At 35.7% G+C, this 17,822-nt stretch overlaps 1 protein-coding gene across 1 annotated transcript; it reads right to left on the reverse strand.

The window, feature by feature from the left end:
* Positions 1-9,704: 9,704 nt before the first annotated feature.
* Positions 9,705-17,598, reverse strand: LOC109236705 (GDSL esterase/lipase 4-like). Its single transcript, XM_019402912.1, has 4 exons — positions 17,511-17,598; positions 15,468-15,589; positions 10,369-10,630; positions 9,705-9,946 (listed from the first exon to the last, which is right to left on the reverse strand). The coding sequence occupies exons 1-4, from the start codon at positions 17,596-17,598 to the stop codon at positions 9,705-9,707; spliced, it is 714 nt and encodes a 237-aa protein (XP_019258457.1).
* Between the last annotated feature and the right edge of the window lie 224 nt (positions 17,599-17,822).

Genomic DNA, 17,822 nt, shown 5'->3' on the forward strand with positions numbered 1-17,822 from the left:
GGTCTTGTTACAACCTCTACTGAACCAAGAAGCTTCAAAAAAGCATCTCAAGATGAGAAGTGGGTAGATGCCGTGAAGCAAGAAATCAATGTATTGGAAGACAACCATACTTGGGAGGTTGTTGATCTCCCAGTGGGCAAAGGAATTATCACATACGGGTGTCAATAATGCCTTTTTGCAAGGAGATTTATTTGAAGAAGTATACATGGATCTACCATAGGTTTTTCATAGACAAGGGGAGTACAAGGTGTGTAAACTTCTCAAATCACTATATGGCTTGAAGCAGGCTTCACGACAATGGAACATCAAACTTACTGATGCCTTGATATATGCATGCTACAGTCAGAGTTCCTATGATCACTCTTTGTTCACAAAAAGGGCTAGTAATGATATAGTCATCATCTTAGTATATGTAGATGACATCCTCATCACATGTAGTAGTAAGGAATTAATTGTGGAAGCTAAAGCTACACTTCATAACAGGTTCAAAGTGAAGGATTTAGGACATTTGAGATATTTCTTAGGGATTGAGGTTTTAAGATCACAATTTGGGATCTTACTCAACCAAAGGAAATATGCTTTTATAGTTACTGGCTGATATTGGTCTTAGTGGATCTAAACCTGCTACTACACCTTTAGAGATGAACCTCAAACTCACCACTGTTGAGTATGATACTCATGTGGGAAGGTCTGATGATGAACAACTGAAGGATGTTGTTAGTTATCAAAAGCTAGTGGGAAAATTGCTCTATTTTACAATTACCAGAACAGACATTAGTTTTGTAGTGCAAGTACTGAGCCAGTTCATGCAGCAGCCAAAACTATCAAATTGGAATGCAGCCTTGAGGTTGATCAGGTATATAAAGAGATCACCTAGACAAAGAATACTCTTGAAAAGAGGTTCAGACATAGGACAATTGGAAGTCTTTTGAGACTCAGATTAGGCTGCTTGTCCAAATACAAGGAGGTCAGTCACAAGATATGAAATCAATCTAGGAGACTCTTTAATATATTGGAAATCCAAGAAGCAGCACACTATAAGCAGAAGCTCAGTTGAAGCTGAGTATAGAAGTATGGTAGCAGCAGAAACTGAAGTAGTCTGGATAGAAGGCTTGCTAAGGGAGTTGAGTGTGGAAGTATCAAAGCCAATACAATTGTTTAGTGATAGTAAGACAGCCATGCAAATTGCAGAAAACCCAATCTACCGCTAGAGAAAAAAATACATCGAAATTGATTGTCATTTCATTAGGGAAAAGATCAAGAATGAGCTGGTACAACCAGAGTACTTGGGGAGCAAACAACAATTGGCAGACTTATTCACAAAGGAATTAGGGGCAGCACAACACCATTATATGTTATCCAAGCTAGAAGTGTTTGATGTATACCACCCTCCAGCTTGAGGAGGAATATTAAGAGTCACGTGTCCAGTTAGGTTAATTGGTTAAGTGCACATGTGAGTTGAGTGATGAGTGTATATATGTACCGTTTCATCACTAAATAAAATGTCAAAATTTCATTTTGCAATATCTCTTCTTCCTTCTGTCTTCTTTCTTCTCTCTGCCTTCTTCTAGAATGTGCGATGACCTCCAGTGGAGGTTCCTTATTTTGACATGGTATTAGAGCGGCGATTAGAGAAATTGATACAAAACTGGTACTACTTCAACTTCACTTAGCTGATTCACAATTAAAATATCAAGAAAAATCAGCCACGGGGGACACCTCAACACCTCAAATTGATCATCGTCATCCTCTCTACCTTCAACCGTCTGATACACCTGGAGCAATTTTGATAGATATCAAGCTCACATGTCCAAAAAATTACGGATTATGGACTAGGTCGATGCGTTTGAATTTATTGGGAAAAAACAAGATAGGTTTCGTAGAAGGAACGTGTGTGAAGAGCTTGTACAAAGGTAAGTCGGCAGATCTATGGGAGAAATATAATGTTATGGTACTTTCGTGGATTAGAAGGAGTGTTGCGCAGGAATTACTGCCGAGCATAGTCTATGCATAAGATGCTTCAAAGGTGTGGGCTGAGTTCAAGGAAAGGTTTGGCAAATCGAATTTGACCAGATTCTATCATCTTTGGACTCAAATTGGAACCCTAACTCAAGTTACGAATTCTATTACTACATATTTCACTAGAATGAAGGAGTTTTGGAATGAACAGGACACCTTGATACCAGGTCGTGGGTGTAATTGCAAAGAATTAGAACCTTTTTTTGAAATATTCTATTAGCAACATCTAGTGCAATTTCTAGTTGGATTAAATGAGACTTATGCTCATGTTCGTAGTCAAATTCTATTGGAAATTCCTGTACTAACAGTAAACCAAGCATATGCCTTAGTAATACAGGAAGAGAGTCAACGAGCTCTTGGTGTAATGGACTTGAACAAAGAACCATTAACCATGTTAGCTGGAAGAGGACAAATGATGAAAGTAAAGAAACCTGGTGTGATTTGTGAACAATATGGGTACAAGGGACATTAGAAAGGAAACTGTTACAAAATTGTGGGGTATCCACCTGATTTTAAAAGTAAAAAGAAGCCAATGCAAGGTACTGGTTTCAGAACCTATGTGAACAACACAACAGTTGAGGGAACTAACTCCGTTGAAGGTCAATCACAAGGCCATTTCTTTACAAAAAAGGAGTATAAGCAGCTGATGAATTTGTTAAATAAATCAGCATCATCTGGTGATTGCCGAGCCAATATGGCAGGTATTGTTTCCCTATTTTGCCAAACTTGTGGTGTTGAATGGATAATATATTCAGGGGCATCTCATCATATTACTTCTTGTAAAGCAGAACTAATTGACATTAGGAAACTAGGGAATCAAGAAGGTAGAAAAGTGGAGGTGCCAAATGGGAACAAGTCATAGATAACTGATATAGGAGATGCAACAATTTTAGGAGGTCAGAGGATCAGAAATGTTCTACATGTGCCAGATTTCAAGTTTAATCTACTTTCAGTAGCCAAGCTAACCAGGAACCTTGTTTGTATTGTTAAATTCTTTCCTGATTTCTGTCTTCTTCGGGGTCTTTACAGTGGCAAAGTGATGGGGATTGGTAGAGAATATGATGGTCTCTACATTCTTCAAGAACAAACAAACCAGTAGTAGGAGCACCAGCAACAAACGGGAAACATGACACAAAATTGTGGCACTCAAGACTAGGACATCCTTCCATGAAGGCAATGAAACACATACCTGTCTTGAGAAATATAGCAGATGAGTGTGTGCAACAGGAGTGTCAAGTATGTCCAATGGCAAAACAACATAGATCAATCTTTCCTGTTTGTAGCAGTAAATCAGGTTCTACTTTTCAACATATACATGTAGATATTTGGGATCCCTATAAGAGGCCTACACATGATAAGAAGCATTACTTTGTCACAGTTGTTGATGACTTTAGTAGATACACTTGGGTTTGCCTAATACAGTTTAAGTGTAAGGTATTAGTTGTATTGACAAATTTCTTCTTAATAGATACACTTGGTATGACATTTAAGGTGTTGAGATCTAACAATGGCACAGAGTTTTTTAATTCTAAATGTAATGAATTACTTTTTGGTCTTGGAGTGATTTATCAAAGTGGTTGTCCATATACGCCATAACAAAATAGAACCGTAGAGAGAAAACTTAGGCATATTCTTGAAGTTCCAAGGGCTCTGAAACTTCCAAGTGCTATCCCAATTAGATTCTGCGTGAATGCATTAAGACTGCAGTCTATTCGATTAACAAACTTCCTACTGCAGTACTAAATGACAAATCACCCTATGAAATGCTTCATGGGAAGGTGCCTAAAATAGAGCACCTAAGAGTGTTTGGATGTTTGTGTTATGCTAGTGTCTTACCAAGGAAAGATAAGTAGGTTGCAAGAACAAAGAAGACAGTATTCATGGGATACTCAGAAACACAAATGGGGTATAGGTTGTATGATTTGGAGTCACAGATTTTTTTTGTAAGCAGAGATGTGTCTTTCAGAAAGGATATATTTCCTTTCAAAGAAAAGAGACATGAAGATATTGGGGAAGATGACCCATTCCTGGTAGATCCTATAGCACATAAAGATGTGCCATTAGCCAATTCAGAAGAGGAATTTCAGCATAGCCCAGTTACTGAGCAGGAGATAACTGTTGATCAGGAGACAACTGTTGATATCAACTCAGAAGCAACACATTTAGAGGAAGATGATAACAACTCAGAGCCAGAGCCTGAAATGCCAACTGAACAGAATTCCAACACAAGTGGTTCAATTCAGAGAATGAACTCTGAGATGAACAGACTCAACATGAAACATTCACAGATGCCCAAATTGCAGTGGAACAACCTGATGGTCCAGAGATGGATAGAACCAAACCTAGTAGAGTGACAAAGCCTCCTACCTAGTTGAAAGACTATGTCACTGGGAAGAAATCCTCAGCATTTTGCAAATATCCTATCACCAACTATGTGTCCTATAATCACCTTTCTACAACTTACCACACATATTTGGACTTAGTTACAACCTCTATTGAACCAAGAAGCTTCAAAGAAGCAGCTCAAGATGGGAAGTGGGTAAAAGCCATGAAACAGGAAAGCAGGAAATGCGTAGGGTCGCGTGGGTTTCTATTTTTCCTAGTTGGGTTGTAAATGATGCTGGTGCATCTTTTGATCTTTGAAACCTGCGTTAATATAGAAAGGTTGTTCACTGTTTCTTGAAAAAGAACAGAAAAGAAAGCAATAGTTTAATTAAGAAAATAAAAACATCTAGTTTATCTCTTACAACGAATAAAACTTACAATACCATGTTTGTTTTAACCAAACATCAAGATAAACTTGAAGCAAAATTTATTCCATGAATTAATCCTTGCCTTCCCGTCTGAAAATAAGATGGAATGAGTTGGCTGCCAATCTACGTACATTTCTCTAAAATTTTACTAATAACCAAAACAAACATAGTAATTAAACCAATGTAATACAAGGGGTAACAACCATCCTATCAACCTGTAAAAAGTGGGGAAATTGAAATTAAGAAGGGTGGAAAGCGACTTTGTATGATATTTTGGTACTATGATAAGAGTAGTCCCCATTCTATTCTATTTAGAGCAAATTGTGATGACCCACCACGTTATCATGTCACATAGACACTATTTGGCATATATTAGTTCCATGTGGAAGCTTACATATAGGAGGAAGGCTAGCATTTGTGAGAAGAAGTATGAGCATTTTCTTTGGTAGACCCTAGATCCCTATGAATTTGCTAGAAAAATCCTTGTAATCTTCTAGGCTTGTAGAGAATTCTAGAGAAAGCCCTTATCTTATAATATTAAGGACTTGTGTAACAATTAATATTTACCCACTAGCCCCTACGAGACTAGTATATAAATGGGGCCATTTATTTGTTACTAGTAAATTTATCCGCGCTTCGCGCGGTTACGAAAATATAAAATATAAAAAAAATTAGGTACTATCTTTCATTTTAGAAAATCCATCTTTAGTACTTTTGATTAGGCAAATCTAATACGGTAACATCATCTAAATGTAAATAAAACAAATCATCCATCTTACCATTTAAATGGCTTGAACTCCTCAAAGTTAAAGTTTTGTATATATACAAAAATTTGTTGAACTCTATCCATTAAGACAAAGGCACTTTGTTTATATTTTAAAGTTCCTTTATTACCTAGTTATAGCCATAGAAAATTCTTTATATATATATATATATATATATATATAAAAAATCATCTGCTATTCAAAATTTAATGGCTCGACTAATCCAGATTAGTGCCATGTTAGGCGTGTTACAGGGGAAGTGCTCCTTGCTAGAGAATTTATTGTATGTTTAAGACCATAAATTTTATTTTATTTTTTCTTATACTCTGCACCTTAAAATATGTATCGTTATGTATTAATGTCAAGGAGAACATTGTTTTGAGAAATTTTACAAACTTACAAAGGGTAGGAGAATAAAAAATATGATTTGTCTTATTACGATAAAAACTGAAAGGAAATAAAAAACAAACAAAAAAAATTCTTAAAACTAAAATGGAAAATGCTCCAACCGGCCTGATTATTTCATGTTTAAACTTCATCACCTTAGTTGGCTATTATTCAATTTCAATCTTCCCAAATGCTGCCTCCGCTGGAGTACCGCATAAAGTTGTGCCGCTTGTTTCGCTTCAGCTGAACAACCATCAATTCTCACTTACTAAAACCTGTCAGCCATAGAAAATACAAGGCTATATAACAAAAAGATACTTGATGGATGCATGTTCAATTTGCATAAAGGGTACAAAGCTGCATGTTGTTTTGATATCCTATATGTAAAAAATCATATGAAATACATATTTCTAGAGCTCCCGTTTACCTACTCTACAAAACGTTTTGATGATAAAGAAAGTAACAAAATCTACATTGATGGCATAACCATCAAAGTTCATAGGAAAATTAAGAATGTTTGGGCCAAAGCAAAATTCTAAGGTATTTATAGGTAGCTTCACCAGTACCCATCAACCCCTGATTTGTCCAAGAGTTTATAGTAACTGAAAGCTCATAATCGATTCATTATAACGTAACGGAAAACTCACACCTCATTGCTTTATTATGATATATTAAATGATATTGAAGAATAAGGCTTATCTAATTCACATAAATAGAATGATGGATATTGAATTCGATTAAATTATGGGGAAGTGAATAGTGACATAGAGACTTTGGACTTTTTAAAGTAAAATAAATGAAAAAATACGAGAAAATGGCAAAAAAGGAGAAAAAAGATAAATAGTAATCATGGCCAAAGAGAGGTGACAAGTCACCTAGGCTATTCCCTCTTTTATATTATATTAAGATTCACCAAACAAACAATTCAAGTTCTCTCTAATACAAAGCTTCCTTTAACAATTCTCTTGTGTTCTTTCTACTATTCCCTTAACGATCTTGAGTGTAGTAAGGCGGACTTGGCATAGCAAGAATGAGAGCAAGTTGTGCAAGATCGTGAGTGAGTTATCTGTCACGCCCCGAACCTGGGCCTGGACGTAACACGGCACTCAGTGCCTGACTACATGTGACCGAGCGAACCAACCGGCTAGCTGAATCAACATGTGATATCATAACATACTAAATGCGGAAGATAAACTAACACATGCTGGTATACTGAAAGTCTGAATGACAAACATCAAAGTGTGGAAACACTAATACAAGTCTGAAACAAAGCTGTAGCCAATATTGCATAACATGAAAAGTTGTGACTCTGTCTAGCTGTTACTCTAGTCTATGAAGCCTCTAATGAAGTACTGAAAACACTGACTGCCTGTAAATACTGAAAGACTGTAAAGTAATGATAATGCCCCGAAAGAACTAGGGATCACCAAACAGCTGGTACGAGAATCCTAGCGCTCTGAATCATCAACCTGTAAATCATTACCTGCATTGTGAGATGCAGGCCCCCGGCAAAAGGGACGTCAGTACATTTGAATTGTACTGGTATGTAAAGCAACTGAAAGAAAGAATTATAAATACTGAAACTGGAACTAAGCTGATAACTGATATGATAACTATTGAAACTGAAACTGAAGTGAGAACTGCTAACTGAACTGATAACTGAAAAGATAACTGATAGCTGATAACTGAACTAATAACTGAAAAGATAACTGATAACTGAACTAATAACTGAAAAGATAACTGATAACTGAACTAATAACTGAAAAGATAACCGAACTGAATAAAGGAAGTAAGGATATGAATACTCCCTCTTCTGAATGGTGAACAACCTGTTTATCTGAATATTAAACTGCGGCCTCAGGCCCAATATATATATGTGCACAACTGCGGCCTCGGGCCCAAGTATACGCATACACAACTGCGACCTCAGGTCCAAAATGCATAAAGCATAAACTGCGACCTCAGGCCCAAAGATGCATAAAGCATAAACTGTGGCCTCAGGCCCAAAGATGCATAAAGCATAAACTGCGGCCTCAGGCCCAAAGATGCATAAAGCATAAACTGCAGCCCCAGGACCAAAGACAGGTGTTCAACATTCAGGAACTGAGAATCATACTGAAATACATGATGCTGAAATACTGAATCATACTGAGTTACATGATACTTGAATGCTGAACCACACTGAGTTACATAATACCGAATAGGACTAGACTGAGACATATATTCTTGAATTGATTATGAACACTGAAACTTTAACTGTTTATGACATGCTGAGTAAGCTATACTGAGACTCAGGGACATCAAACCCAAGTCTATATTGAATACGAACTGAGCTCACAACGTTCAGAATGAAAGTCATGAACGAGTTATGAAGCTAGAGAATAGAAGTTCTACAACTATTCAAGGAATTAGGCTTAACTATATTTCTGAGGCAATTGGTAACGTCGTAAAAGAAACGTAGTGTAGGGAAAATTATTAAAATTCCCAAACATAGAGAGTTAGCCTCACATACCTTAACTTCCTGCTCTTGAGCGTAATACAACATTCGCCAACCCTTTCAACTTTAATCTATATCAATACAAGTCAATGGGATTCTATATTAGCAATAATACTCATATTTTAGTCACTTAAGCATTTTCTCAAACACTTGGTGACATAAAGCTTCATAGTCCTTATTAATGGTGTCTCTACACCCAATAACCCATTCTCTTATTCCTAGATAAATTCTAAAGTCTCAAATGGTTATAATCAACATTATTCTTTATCACTCATAAAGTAAACAACACCCTTAACCAATAATCAACAATCAACACCTCAAACCTATAATCGTTCATGCTTTTTTATCAAACTCATCAACTCATATCTCATGAACTAGGGTTTAAAATCATTAAACCAATCCTAGAATCAATTAGAGGGTAAAGACATTACCTTTTTGAAGTTCAAACCCTTTGAATTCGAGTTCTAGGCTTCCGTCTCTCAATAATGATATTCCAATCGAATATCTAATGATATGGAGGGTTTACCCATGTTAATAAGATGTTGGAAAAATATAATTAACTTAGAATTACCATTAGAACTTACCTTGGGTGGTGGAAGGACCCTTAAGGAGTTAGGTTTTTGAGAGTTCTCCTTTCTAGAGCAAGTTTTTGTGTTTTGGGGCTGTGGAGGACGAAATATAGCTTTAAAACGACCCCCCACGAGCGCGCCCGCACACCTGGAGACCTGCCCGCGCTACTGACCGCGCTAAACGGCAGTAGCACTGCCTCAAAATTAGCGCGGTCGCGCTATGGGCGCGCTACCGGGCGCGTATATCGCATACTTTTATGTAAAACGCGCATAACGTTTTGCACAGATATCCGTTCGCGCTCCATAATATATCGTTGGAAAGATATTTCAATGGCCTACAACTTTCATGCTTTGAGTTTTCCCAAATTCCTTACACATTTTCACTAAAATCTGCTGGAAGGCAGACCTTCTGCAAACTTAGTTGATTTTGTCAAATCTTATGCACCTCACTTTCCATCTTGATTTTGAAACAACTATTTTACCCATAATCATCCCGATGGGACTTCACATGTTCAAAATATACCCTTACCACTCATTTAACTCATTCATACCTAATCCGAATTTATGGGGTGTTACATTGTCAAGTGCCACAGGTGTACTTAGTTAATGACTAAGGACATGACAAAATGGAGTAGTATTATTTTGTGACGAAATAAAGAAAAAAGATGTACACATACAACTTGAGAAGAGGAAGCTATTTCTAGCTTCGACCAAGTTAACCAGAAAGTTCGAAAAAAGATTTTAAGCTATGAGGTCCAGTGACATCAGGATCTCCATGCCATAATAGTTCAGCAGACTGTTTATAGGGTGATTCTGAAGGATGACTGGAATCAAAAAATACATAATCCTTGGGATTTTGGCAGAGTTGGTAGTCTTTCACTTCCCTTCTACCTCCACAACTATTTATTCCTCGAAAAGGTCCTGTACCACAACATGCCATCTTTGATACTTCAAAACCTACAAATATATGAAAGGAAGAATTAATCTGAATAGCCGTCAACCCAACCGTTTAAAAAAAAATGGTCGATGGATGTATAATATATGTATAATTTTTGTATAAAATATGTATATCTTATGTATACCAGCTAGAAAAAATAAACAGTGAATCCGGCTGGCTATTTGTGTAAAGATCCTAATTTAAATAGTTCATATCGAATAATGATAATTGTATCCATGTGACCAGGAGGTCATAGATTCGAGCCGTGGAAATATCATATTGCAGAAATGCAGGGTAAGGATGCGTCCTGCATACAATAGACCTTTGTGGTCCGGCCCTTTTTCGGACCCCGCGCATAGCGGGAGCTTAGTGCACCAGACTGTCCACATATTGAATAATGATAATTATGTAAATTAGTTCGATAAGTAAAAAGAGAACTTACCATATTTTGAAGGGTTGTTAACCCTTTGATCAACTACTTTATAGAGATCAAATAATGTATACATAAATCCTTTTAGTTCCTTTTGTAATTGCTTCAGCATTTTCGGAAGAATCAAATTGTGCAATTTCAGCAGCTCATTCAGTTCTTCAAAGCAGTCATCTGTCTTATTTTGCTGAAGGACAAAAGCCCTAGCACTTGGAAAACAGCCTAAGGGAACCAACGTAAATATGGCAAATTTTCTCCCTCCTCTCCTGTAAACTTCCTGTTGCAGTTATTTTAAAAAGATAAAATAAGATATTAGTGTAAATGATTCTTGGGAGTAAAATGGATACTATTCTAAGTAAAGTGGATTATATTATATAAATTATCCAAAAAATTTGTTCCACACCACTCCAAGTAAAATGGATGAAATTATGTAAATGATAAAATGACCTTCTATAGCCCCTCAAAATTTTATTAGTCTATTTTTTTCCTCATGGAGTGGAATTAGCCTTTAGACCCAATTTATTGACAAGTTATAGCCACTATAACCAATGCACTTCTACCCTCTTTCAACCGTCTCTCTCTCATCTTCTCCAATCTTCAATCTATCAGTTTCTTACTTCTTTCCCTCTCTTTTTATCTTTTCCCTTCTTCACTCCCTCCTTTTTTCTTTTTTCTTTTCTTCTCCTATAGCGACACCAACACACATCTTTTTTTATTTTTTCCTTTTTTCTTTGCGATCTCCTCCTCTTTTACTTAGATGCAAAAATATTTGTCTTTTTTGAGAAACTTTTGGCAAAAGTCTGGCAATGGTTGCCGCTTTCTTCGCTTTCTATCGACTTTCACATATAGTATTGCATGATATTTTTCGGATGAATTGTGCAAGAAGATGAGAAATGGAAAAAATAAAATAGCCGCAGCCGGAGAAAAGCTTTTTCCGGCCAGGTTCGTTGTCCTCCATTATCGTAAGTGCTCCTTTATTTATACACTGGATAAACACTATATAATAATTGTATACTACGGTCTACAATCAGTGTGTATACATTATACACAAATGATACATTTATTATACACGCATTATACAAAACTAGACGTGAAAGATTACGCTGGCTATGGTAATCCTGAAAATGTTGTATATAATGTTTATATATTATGCATGCACATTTATATGAAAGGTGTATCTATACTGATATAACACATATACACTTTTTATACACATTCAATGTTCATATAATTTTGTACTCCCTCCGTTCCAATTTATGTGAACATGTTTGACTAGGCACGAAGTTTAAGAAAAAAAATGAAGACTTTTGGAATTTGTGGTCCTAAACAAGTCAAAAAGACTTATGGCTACCAGTTGTCATTAGTTTTCACCGGGTGGCTACAAATAATTTTTGCTCAATTATCATAATTTCCAAAATTATATCAAGAAATAAGTAGTTAAAATACTAAGGGTGTGTTTGGTATGAAGGAAAATATTTTTCGGAAAATATTTTCCAATTTTTCCATGGTTGGTTGGCTTAAATGTTTTGGAAAACATTTTCCTTATGAACTTGGAGGAAATGTTTTCCTTATCAAGAGAAAGGAAAATATTTTCCAAAACTCCTTCTCAACCTTCCCCACCCACCCCCACCCCCCCACACCCCCACACCCACCCAACTAACTCCACCCACACCTCCTCTCTCCAAAAAGGTTTTTTGTTTTTTTTTTCAAATTTCAATTTTTTTCCGCCACCACCCACCCTGCTATCCCATCATCCTCCCCCAAATAATTTTTTACTTTTTTTTTAATTTTAAATTTTTGTTTTTTCGTTTTTCTGCACCACCCCCACCTCACCCCCCCAAATGACCCCCCCCCCTCCCACCCAACGCAAATTTTTTTTTAAACTTTTTGTTCCGTAATTTCAAATTTTTGTTTTTTATTTTTTCTGCCCACCCCCTCCCCCTGTCCCCCACCCCAGAAAAAAAATATTTTTTTATATATTTTCAGTTTTAGTTTTTTCATCTTTCGGTTTGCAGGTTCGAAATTTTACAAGTTCCAAAGTTATAATTTCGGAGGTTTATGTGTTTGGAAGTTTACGGGTTTAGAAATTATAAAGTTTACGGGTTCGAAAGCTCACGGTTTTAAAAGTTTAGCGGTTCGGAAATTTATGAAATTTGCGGGTTCGGAAGGTTGTTGGTTCACAAATTTATGGTTTCATGTTTATTGTATCTAAATTATTTATGAATAATCTTGAGAAGTTATTTTCCTTAATCTGCGTACCAAACACCGAAAAATGAATAAGATTATTACTTGTTTTCCAAGAAAACATTTTCTTGAAAAAGATTTTCCACAAAAAACTTTTTCCGTTATACCAAACACAACCTAAATCGTATTCAAATTGAGAATTTCATTACCTTTAAAACGGATGTTAAATTTCCCAGTACCATATTTGCAAACACCATAATCAATTGATCCTGTGCTAATCATGTATACAGCATTTGAGATGAGTTTTTTGGACTGTTTTGCCCCCAGCTTCTTCTTCAACTTTTTCACCACCTTCTTAAAATATCTCAAGTGTGTTTTAAGATCTATACACTACAAGAAAACACCAAATTAGTACGATTTTAGTTGGGAATTTTAGATGATCATTAGCTAATATGCAAATCGGAAGCAATTTTTGCCAGTGATATATTATGATCTTCTATATATCCGTGCTCACTACAACAAAATTCAAGATTTGAAATTTATGGGTTTTTTACAACAGTCTCTAGTTAATACTTCATTCGGTCCAAAATAAGTAATTTTTTAGCTGTTTTCACACATATTAAGATATTCACCTTTTAACATTAATTAGCATGAAATTGACCATATTAACCTTTACTTTCTCTTCACATAAATACTCCTAACACATACTCCAACACTATTTACTCCAAGGGCAATGTAGGAAAAAAATAATTAATTCATTCTTGAAATCTGGAAAAATCACTTATTTTGGACCATAAAAAAAGGCCAAAAATCATTTATTTTGGACCGGAGGGAGTATATATTAAAAACTGGCTTCACAGTATTCAAAAATATTCAGTAAATTTCTTTATACATATACATGACTCTAGGCAAAAGTTACTGGGTTTCAATTGAATTAGGTTACACTCTGGATCTGCCACTGATAGTCATTCAGCTTTGTGCTCATTAATTAAAATCGTCATTCTTTCTTTTATTACATAAAAATCATTTTACGTTGCTCCACTTATCACAAAAATAACTTTGACCAGTTTTTTTATTTATAAAAAATCCAACCTGAAATGTGAGAGAATATGACAAAAATGTCCCTTATATTAGGGGTAAGTTCAAAATGGGGGTCTTAAATGTAACAAAGTATAATTGGGTACTTTTAGCTTTCGTCAGGTATTTAACAAACTATAATTGTTATTTTAATGGAAACTGTTAAAAAAAAAAAGAGATTGAAATATATAATCACAATTAGAAGTGTATATTTTGCAATTTCGGCTATTTTTGGCTTATTGCAAGATCTAATGTAGCTTTTTGAGGTGCAATCTCTGCTATTTTAAAATATATGTTTTGTGTCTTGTGAAATTTTGATTGTGTGACTTCTGGATTTGACAAGTCCATTCTATCGAATTATTTAGTTTAACTTGCAATTATGTTGTAACAGCCCAGCCCGCTAGTAATATTGTCCGCTCTGGGTCTGGGCCCTCACGAGTTTAAAACGCGTCACTAGGGTTTAGGGCTTGTTAACTTATATACTCATCATCCCTCTTGTGTTTTGCTGATGTGGGACTCTGTCTAATTAAAGTCTGGGGGGTTACATACACTCCCTCTTATGGACTCAGCGTCCCCGCTGAGGTTTGCCCCACCGCATGAGATTCGCCTAGACTCAGCACTGAGGTTTGCTCCGCCTAATCGGGGTTTGCCTAAACTCAGTTGAACTCTAACACACCATCGGATGGCTGACACAAGAGTGGCTCTGACCATTTGTAACAGCCCAGCCCGCTAGTGATATTATTCGCTCTGGGCCTGGGCCGTCACGGGTTTAAAACGCGTTACTAGGGTCTAAGACTTGTTAACTTATATACCCAACATCCCTCTTGTGTTTTGCCGATGTGAGACTCTGTCTAAAGTCTGAGGTGTTACATACGTATAGGAGAACTGAATTTTATTTTTTATAATCAATCACGTGGCCTGGAAATCTGAAATTCATATATATATATATCATCAGAGTTAACTCATTTTCAAAGTAAAAATAAGTTAGTGGTATTAAAGATGATTGTGATAATTGATTAATTTGCGCTCATTTAGTGGTTCGACTTTCGGACAAATTATTATTATTTTTTCACATTTTAAAGGATCAAATACTAACTACTTAATTTAGTCCGGAAGGAGTGATCTGCTTATATTGTAAGACGAGGATAAAATGCTAAAATATGTCGTTATTTATTTATTTTTTATTATTTTATTTTATTTTATTTTTATTTTATTTTTTAACTTTTCAACTTGTTTCACGCTTATAATTTGTTTTTAGTAATGACCCTATGTTTAAATTATGATCTTAAAGTTTTTGGTCTGCACTGACTTGACGAGACTATATTGATATTTCTAGTTAAATTGTTTTAGTTTTCATCATATATAATAAGCATAGTTTGTTAAATATTCAACAAAAATTAAAACGCTCACTTTTGTCAATGTTAGAGGATCAAAATATTAAGAAATATATTTAAGGGCCCATTTTTAACCTACTCCCTAATATAAGAATCATCTTGTCATTTTCTCAACACATTTTAGGTGGATTTTTTTATAAAAGTCGGCAAAGTTATTTTTTTAATAAATAATTTTTTATGTAACAAAAGAAAGAGTATTGACTTTTTAGGTAATAATTGGATGACTGGAGTTTCTTGTTTCCGCGCCCCCTGGTACCGAGACTCCCGGTAATCTCTTGTAGGGCGCACAAAACCTTCCCATTCAAGCCAGAAAGTCCCGTAGCTATAGCTATCATCCGTAAAATTTACTCAATTTTGGAAGATGGAAACTTGTTTTATCCATGTTTTGTTAAATGTTTCAAATAATTCAAGTCGTCGTAAGTAGTCGATACTAAATTGTAGTAGTTGAATGCTACTTACAAGGCCTCGGTTGGTTTCAACTAAACATCTACATATGCTTGAAGCAAAGTTCACTCCATCAACAAATCCGTTCCTCTCAATTTCAAAATAAGATGGTATGAGTGGCAACTTAGCATATTCCGCTGCAAACAAATTGACCAAATTAAGTCGTACAGTTATAGCTTCTCTATCATCACAAGGTAGGGATAATGTCTGCGTATACACCACCCTCCCCAGACCCCACGGTGTGGGATAATACTGGGTATGTTGTTGTTGTAAGTCGTATTGGGCTAAAACGGCCCAATGACACTCTTAACATGGTGTGATATTGTCCGCTTTGGGCCAAGCCCGCATGGTTTTCCCCAAAAGGCCTCACACCATTAAGAGATCCCTACACCTTATATGTAGACTCCCAATCTTTTCAGCTACCAATGTGGGACTTTGTTCGCACACCCAACATTATCAAGTCTTGTAATAACATCGTCGTCAACGCAGTGAATTTGGCTGATGGTTAAGATGAATACTAATAAGATGAAGATGAAGCCATAAAAGAAGATTGAGTTGAAAGCCATTGAAGAACTTGTAAAAGATGCTATTCATGTTTGTGTTTTATAATTCCCAGTGGCTTTGAAATGGTCATCATGAATTATTGCTTGAGAAATAGTTAATATATTATCTCATTTTCTATGTTATTCGGTATTCATATTGGGGTGCGCAAAAAATTGGGGTAAAATGTTCCTTTATAAAGACGATTCTATACTCAAGGAGACTTGATCCCAAACTAATGACTTAAAGATGAAGTACTTATTACACAACCACAACTCTTATTGGTGACAAAAATATTTTTGTTGGCAATGAGTTGGGAACATGTTGCCTTCTTTTAAAGGTCAACCCTAATACTAGTCTTTTCTCAGTCCATTCTTTCAAGGGTCAACCATAATACTGGCTCTTCTCTTTTCTTTTTAATTATAAAAAAAAGAAAAGAAGATAATTAATTATCGGAGCTAGAGTAGAGAATGTCCAGTAAAATTACCTCAATGCATAAATGTATATAGTGTGACATAAATTTATAAATGACACATTTGAGTATCTTGCAATAAATGACAATCTTACAAAAAGAATCATAAAAATATTTACATGATGCAGAGTCAATGAACTCGTGATTCTTAATCCTAATTGAATGATTGAATTATAAGGTTAGACATTTTACGTGTGGTGCATCTATCATGTGACCAAATTAATAGACAAGACTAATTTAGTATTATTTATTTAGTAATAAGTTACGAGCTTAATATAAATTGTACTACTACGCATAATTGAAAAATCTAAATAACCTACACAACTGAACAACCATTAAGAAGGGCTGTCCATATAAGGGGAGAACCATAATAATAGCCAGTATAGTCGTTTAATACATGTGATAAAGATAATAATTTCGGAATAAAGTTGGGACTAACTTTGTTATCTATGTCCTGAGAAAATTTATGATGATATATATGGAAACACAATTCTGCCCTTCTATTTAGTTGGGTATATGTGAACACCTAATTTTTTGCACTATTTTGACACCTCCTAAAGTTATTAGTATTTTTGTTATTTTAATTGTTTTTCTCAAATTTTGTGTCTTTAATTGCATATTTTTATCATCAAAATATCAAAAAATAATAGTTCTTCCTTCATTTGTGCATTTTAGGAATCGATTAACTTTTCAATTGGTGAATCAATCTAGTTAATTGATCATTTGAATAAGTTATTTAATTAATTTATTTGTTTGTGTAAATTTAGTTTAATAAGTAGGATTAAGAAAGAAATTTGGCCAAATTTGAAAGAAAAAGTGGCCAAGAGTGCAAGATAAAGGGCTGGCATTGAAAGGATTTAAAACTACGTAGTTTTGCCTCAAAATTACGTCGTTTCATTAAGTGAATCAAGATTTAATCTTGGCCACCCATCTTGATTTGATCCAGCGGTCCTAGTTTGATCTCCATCTTAGGTATTTAAAGCCTAAAACCCCCAAAATTTTCCCCCATTTTCCCTCTATTTCCTTTCTTCTTCCCCTCTCATCACTCTCTCTTCTCTCCCTCTCAGCTCCGCCAGCGCCGCCCATCGCCGTCGGCCGGAAATCGCTGCCGGCGGCGGCATCCCTCCAATCCATCCCAAAATTTCACCATCTCTTCCCCTCTTCCTCCTCTTTCTACCTATGCCACTCATATCCTCCAAATCTCCACCAATCTCCGTAGATCTACAAAAATCCGAAACCCTAGCCGCCGCCCACCACCCCAAATTTCGGAAATTTTACACCACCGGCTTCCTCTTGTCCCCCTTTTTCCATATCTCCAACTCAAAACCTCAAAAAAACCCAACCGCCGCCGGCAGCCA

This window comes from Nicotiana attenuata, unplaced genomic scaffold, assembly GCF_001879085.1.
Source record: "Nicotiana attenuata strain UT unplaced genomic scaffold, NIATTr2, whole genome shotgun sequence".
NCBI lineage: Eukaryota > Viridiplantae > Streptophyta > Magnoliopsida > Solanales > Solanaceae > Nicotiana > Nicotiana attenuata.

Bases quoted from the DNA above. Each gene is read 5' to 3' on its own strand.
- LOC109236705 (XM_019402912.1), bottom strand. From the start codon at position 17,598: ATGGATTGGAGGGATGCCGCCGCCGGCAGCGATTTCCGGCCGACGGCG. The intron at 10,631-15,467 runs GTAAGTAGCATT...TAACTGCAACAG, and splicing joins TTGAAACCAACCGAGGCCTT to GAAGTTTACAGGAGAGGAGG. The intron at 9,947-10,368 runs GTAAGTTCTCTT...ATATATTTGTAG, and splicing joins TAACAACCCTTCAAAATATG to GTTTTGAAGTATCAAAGATG.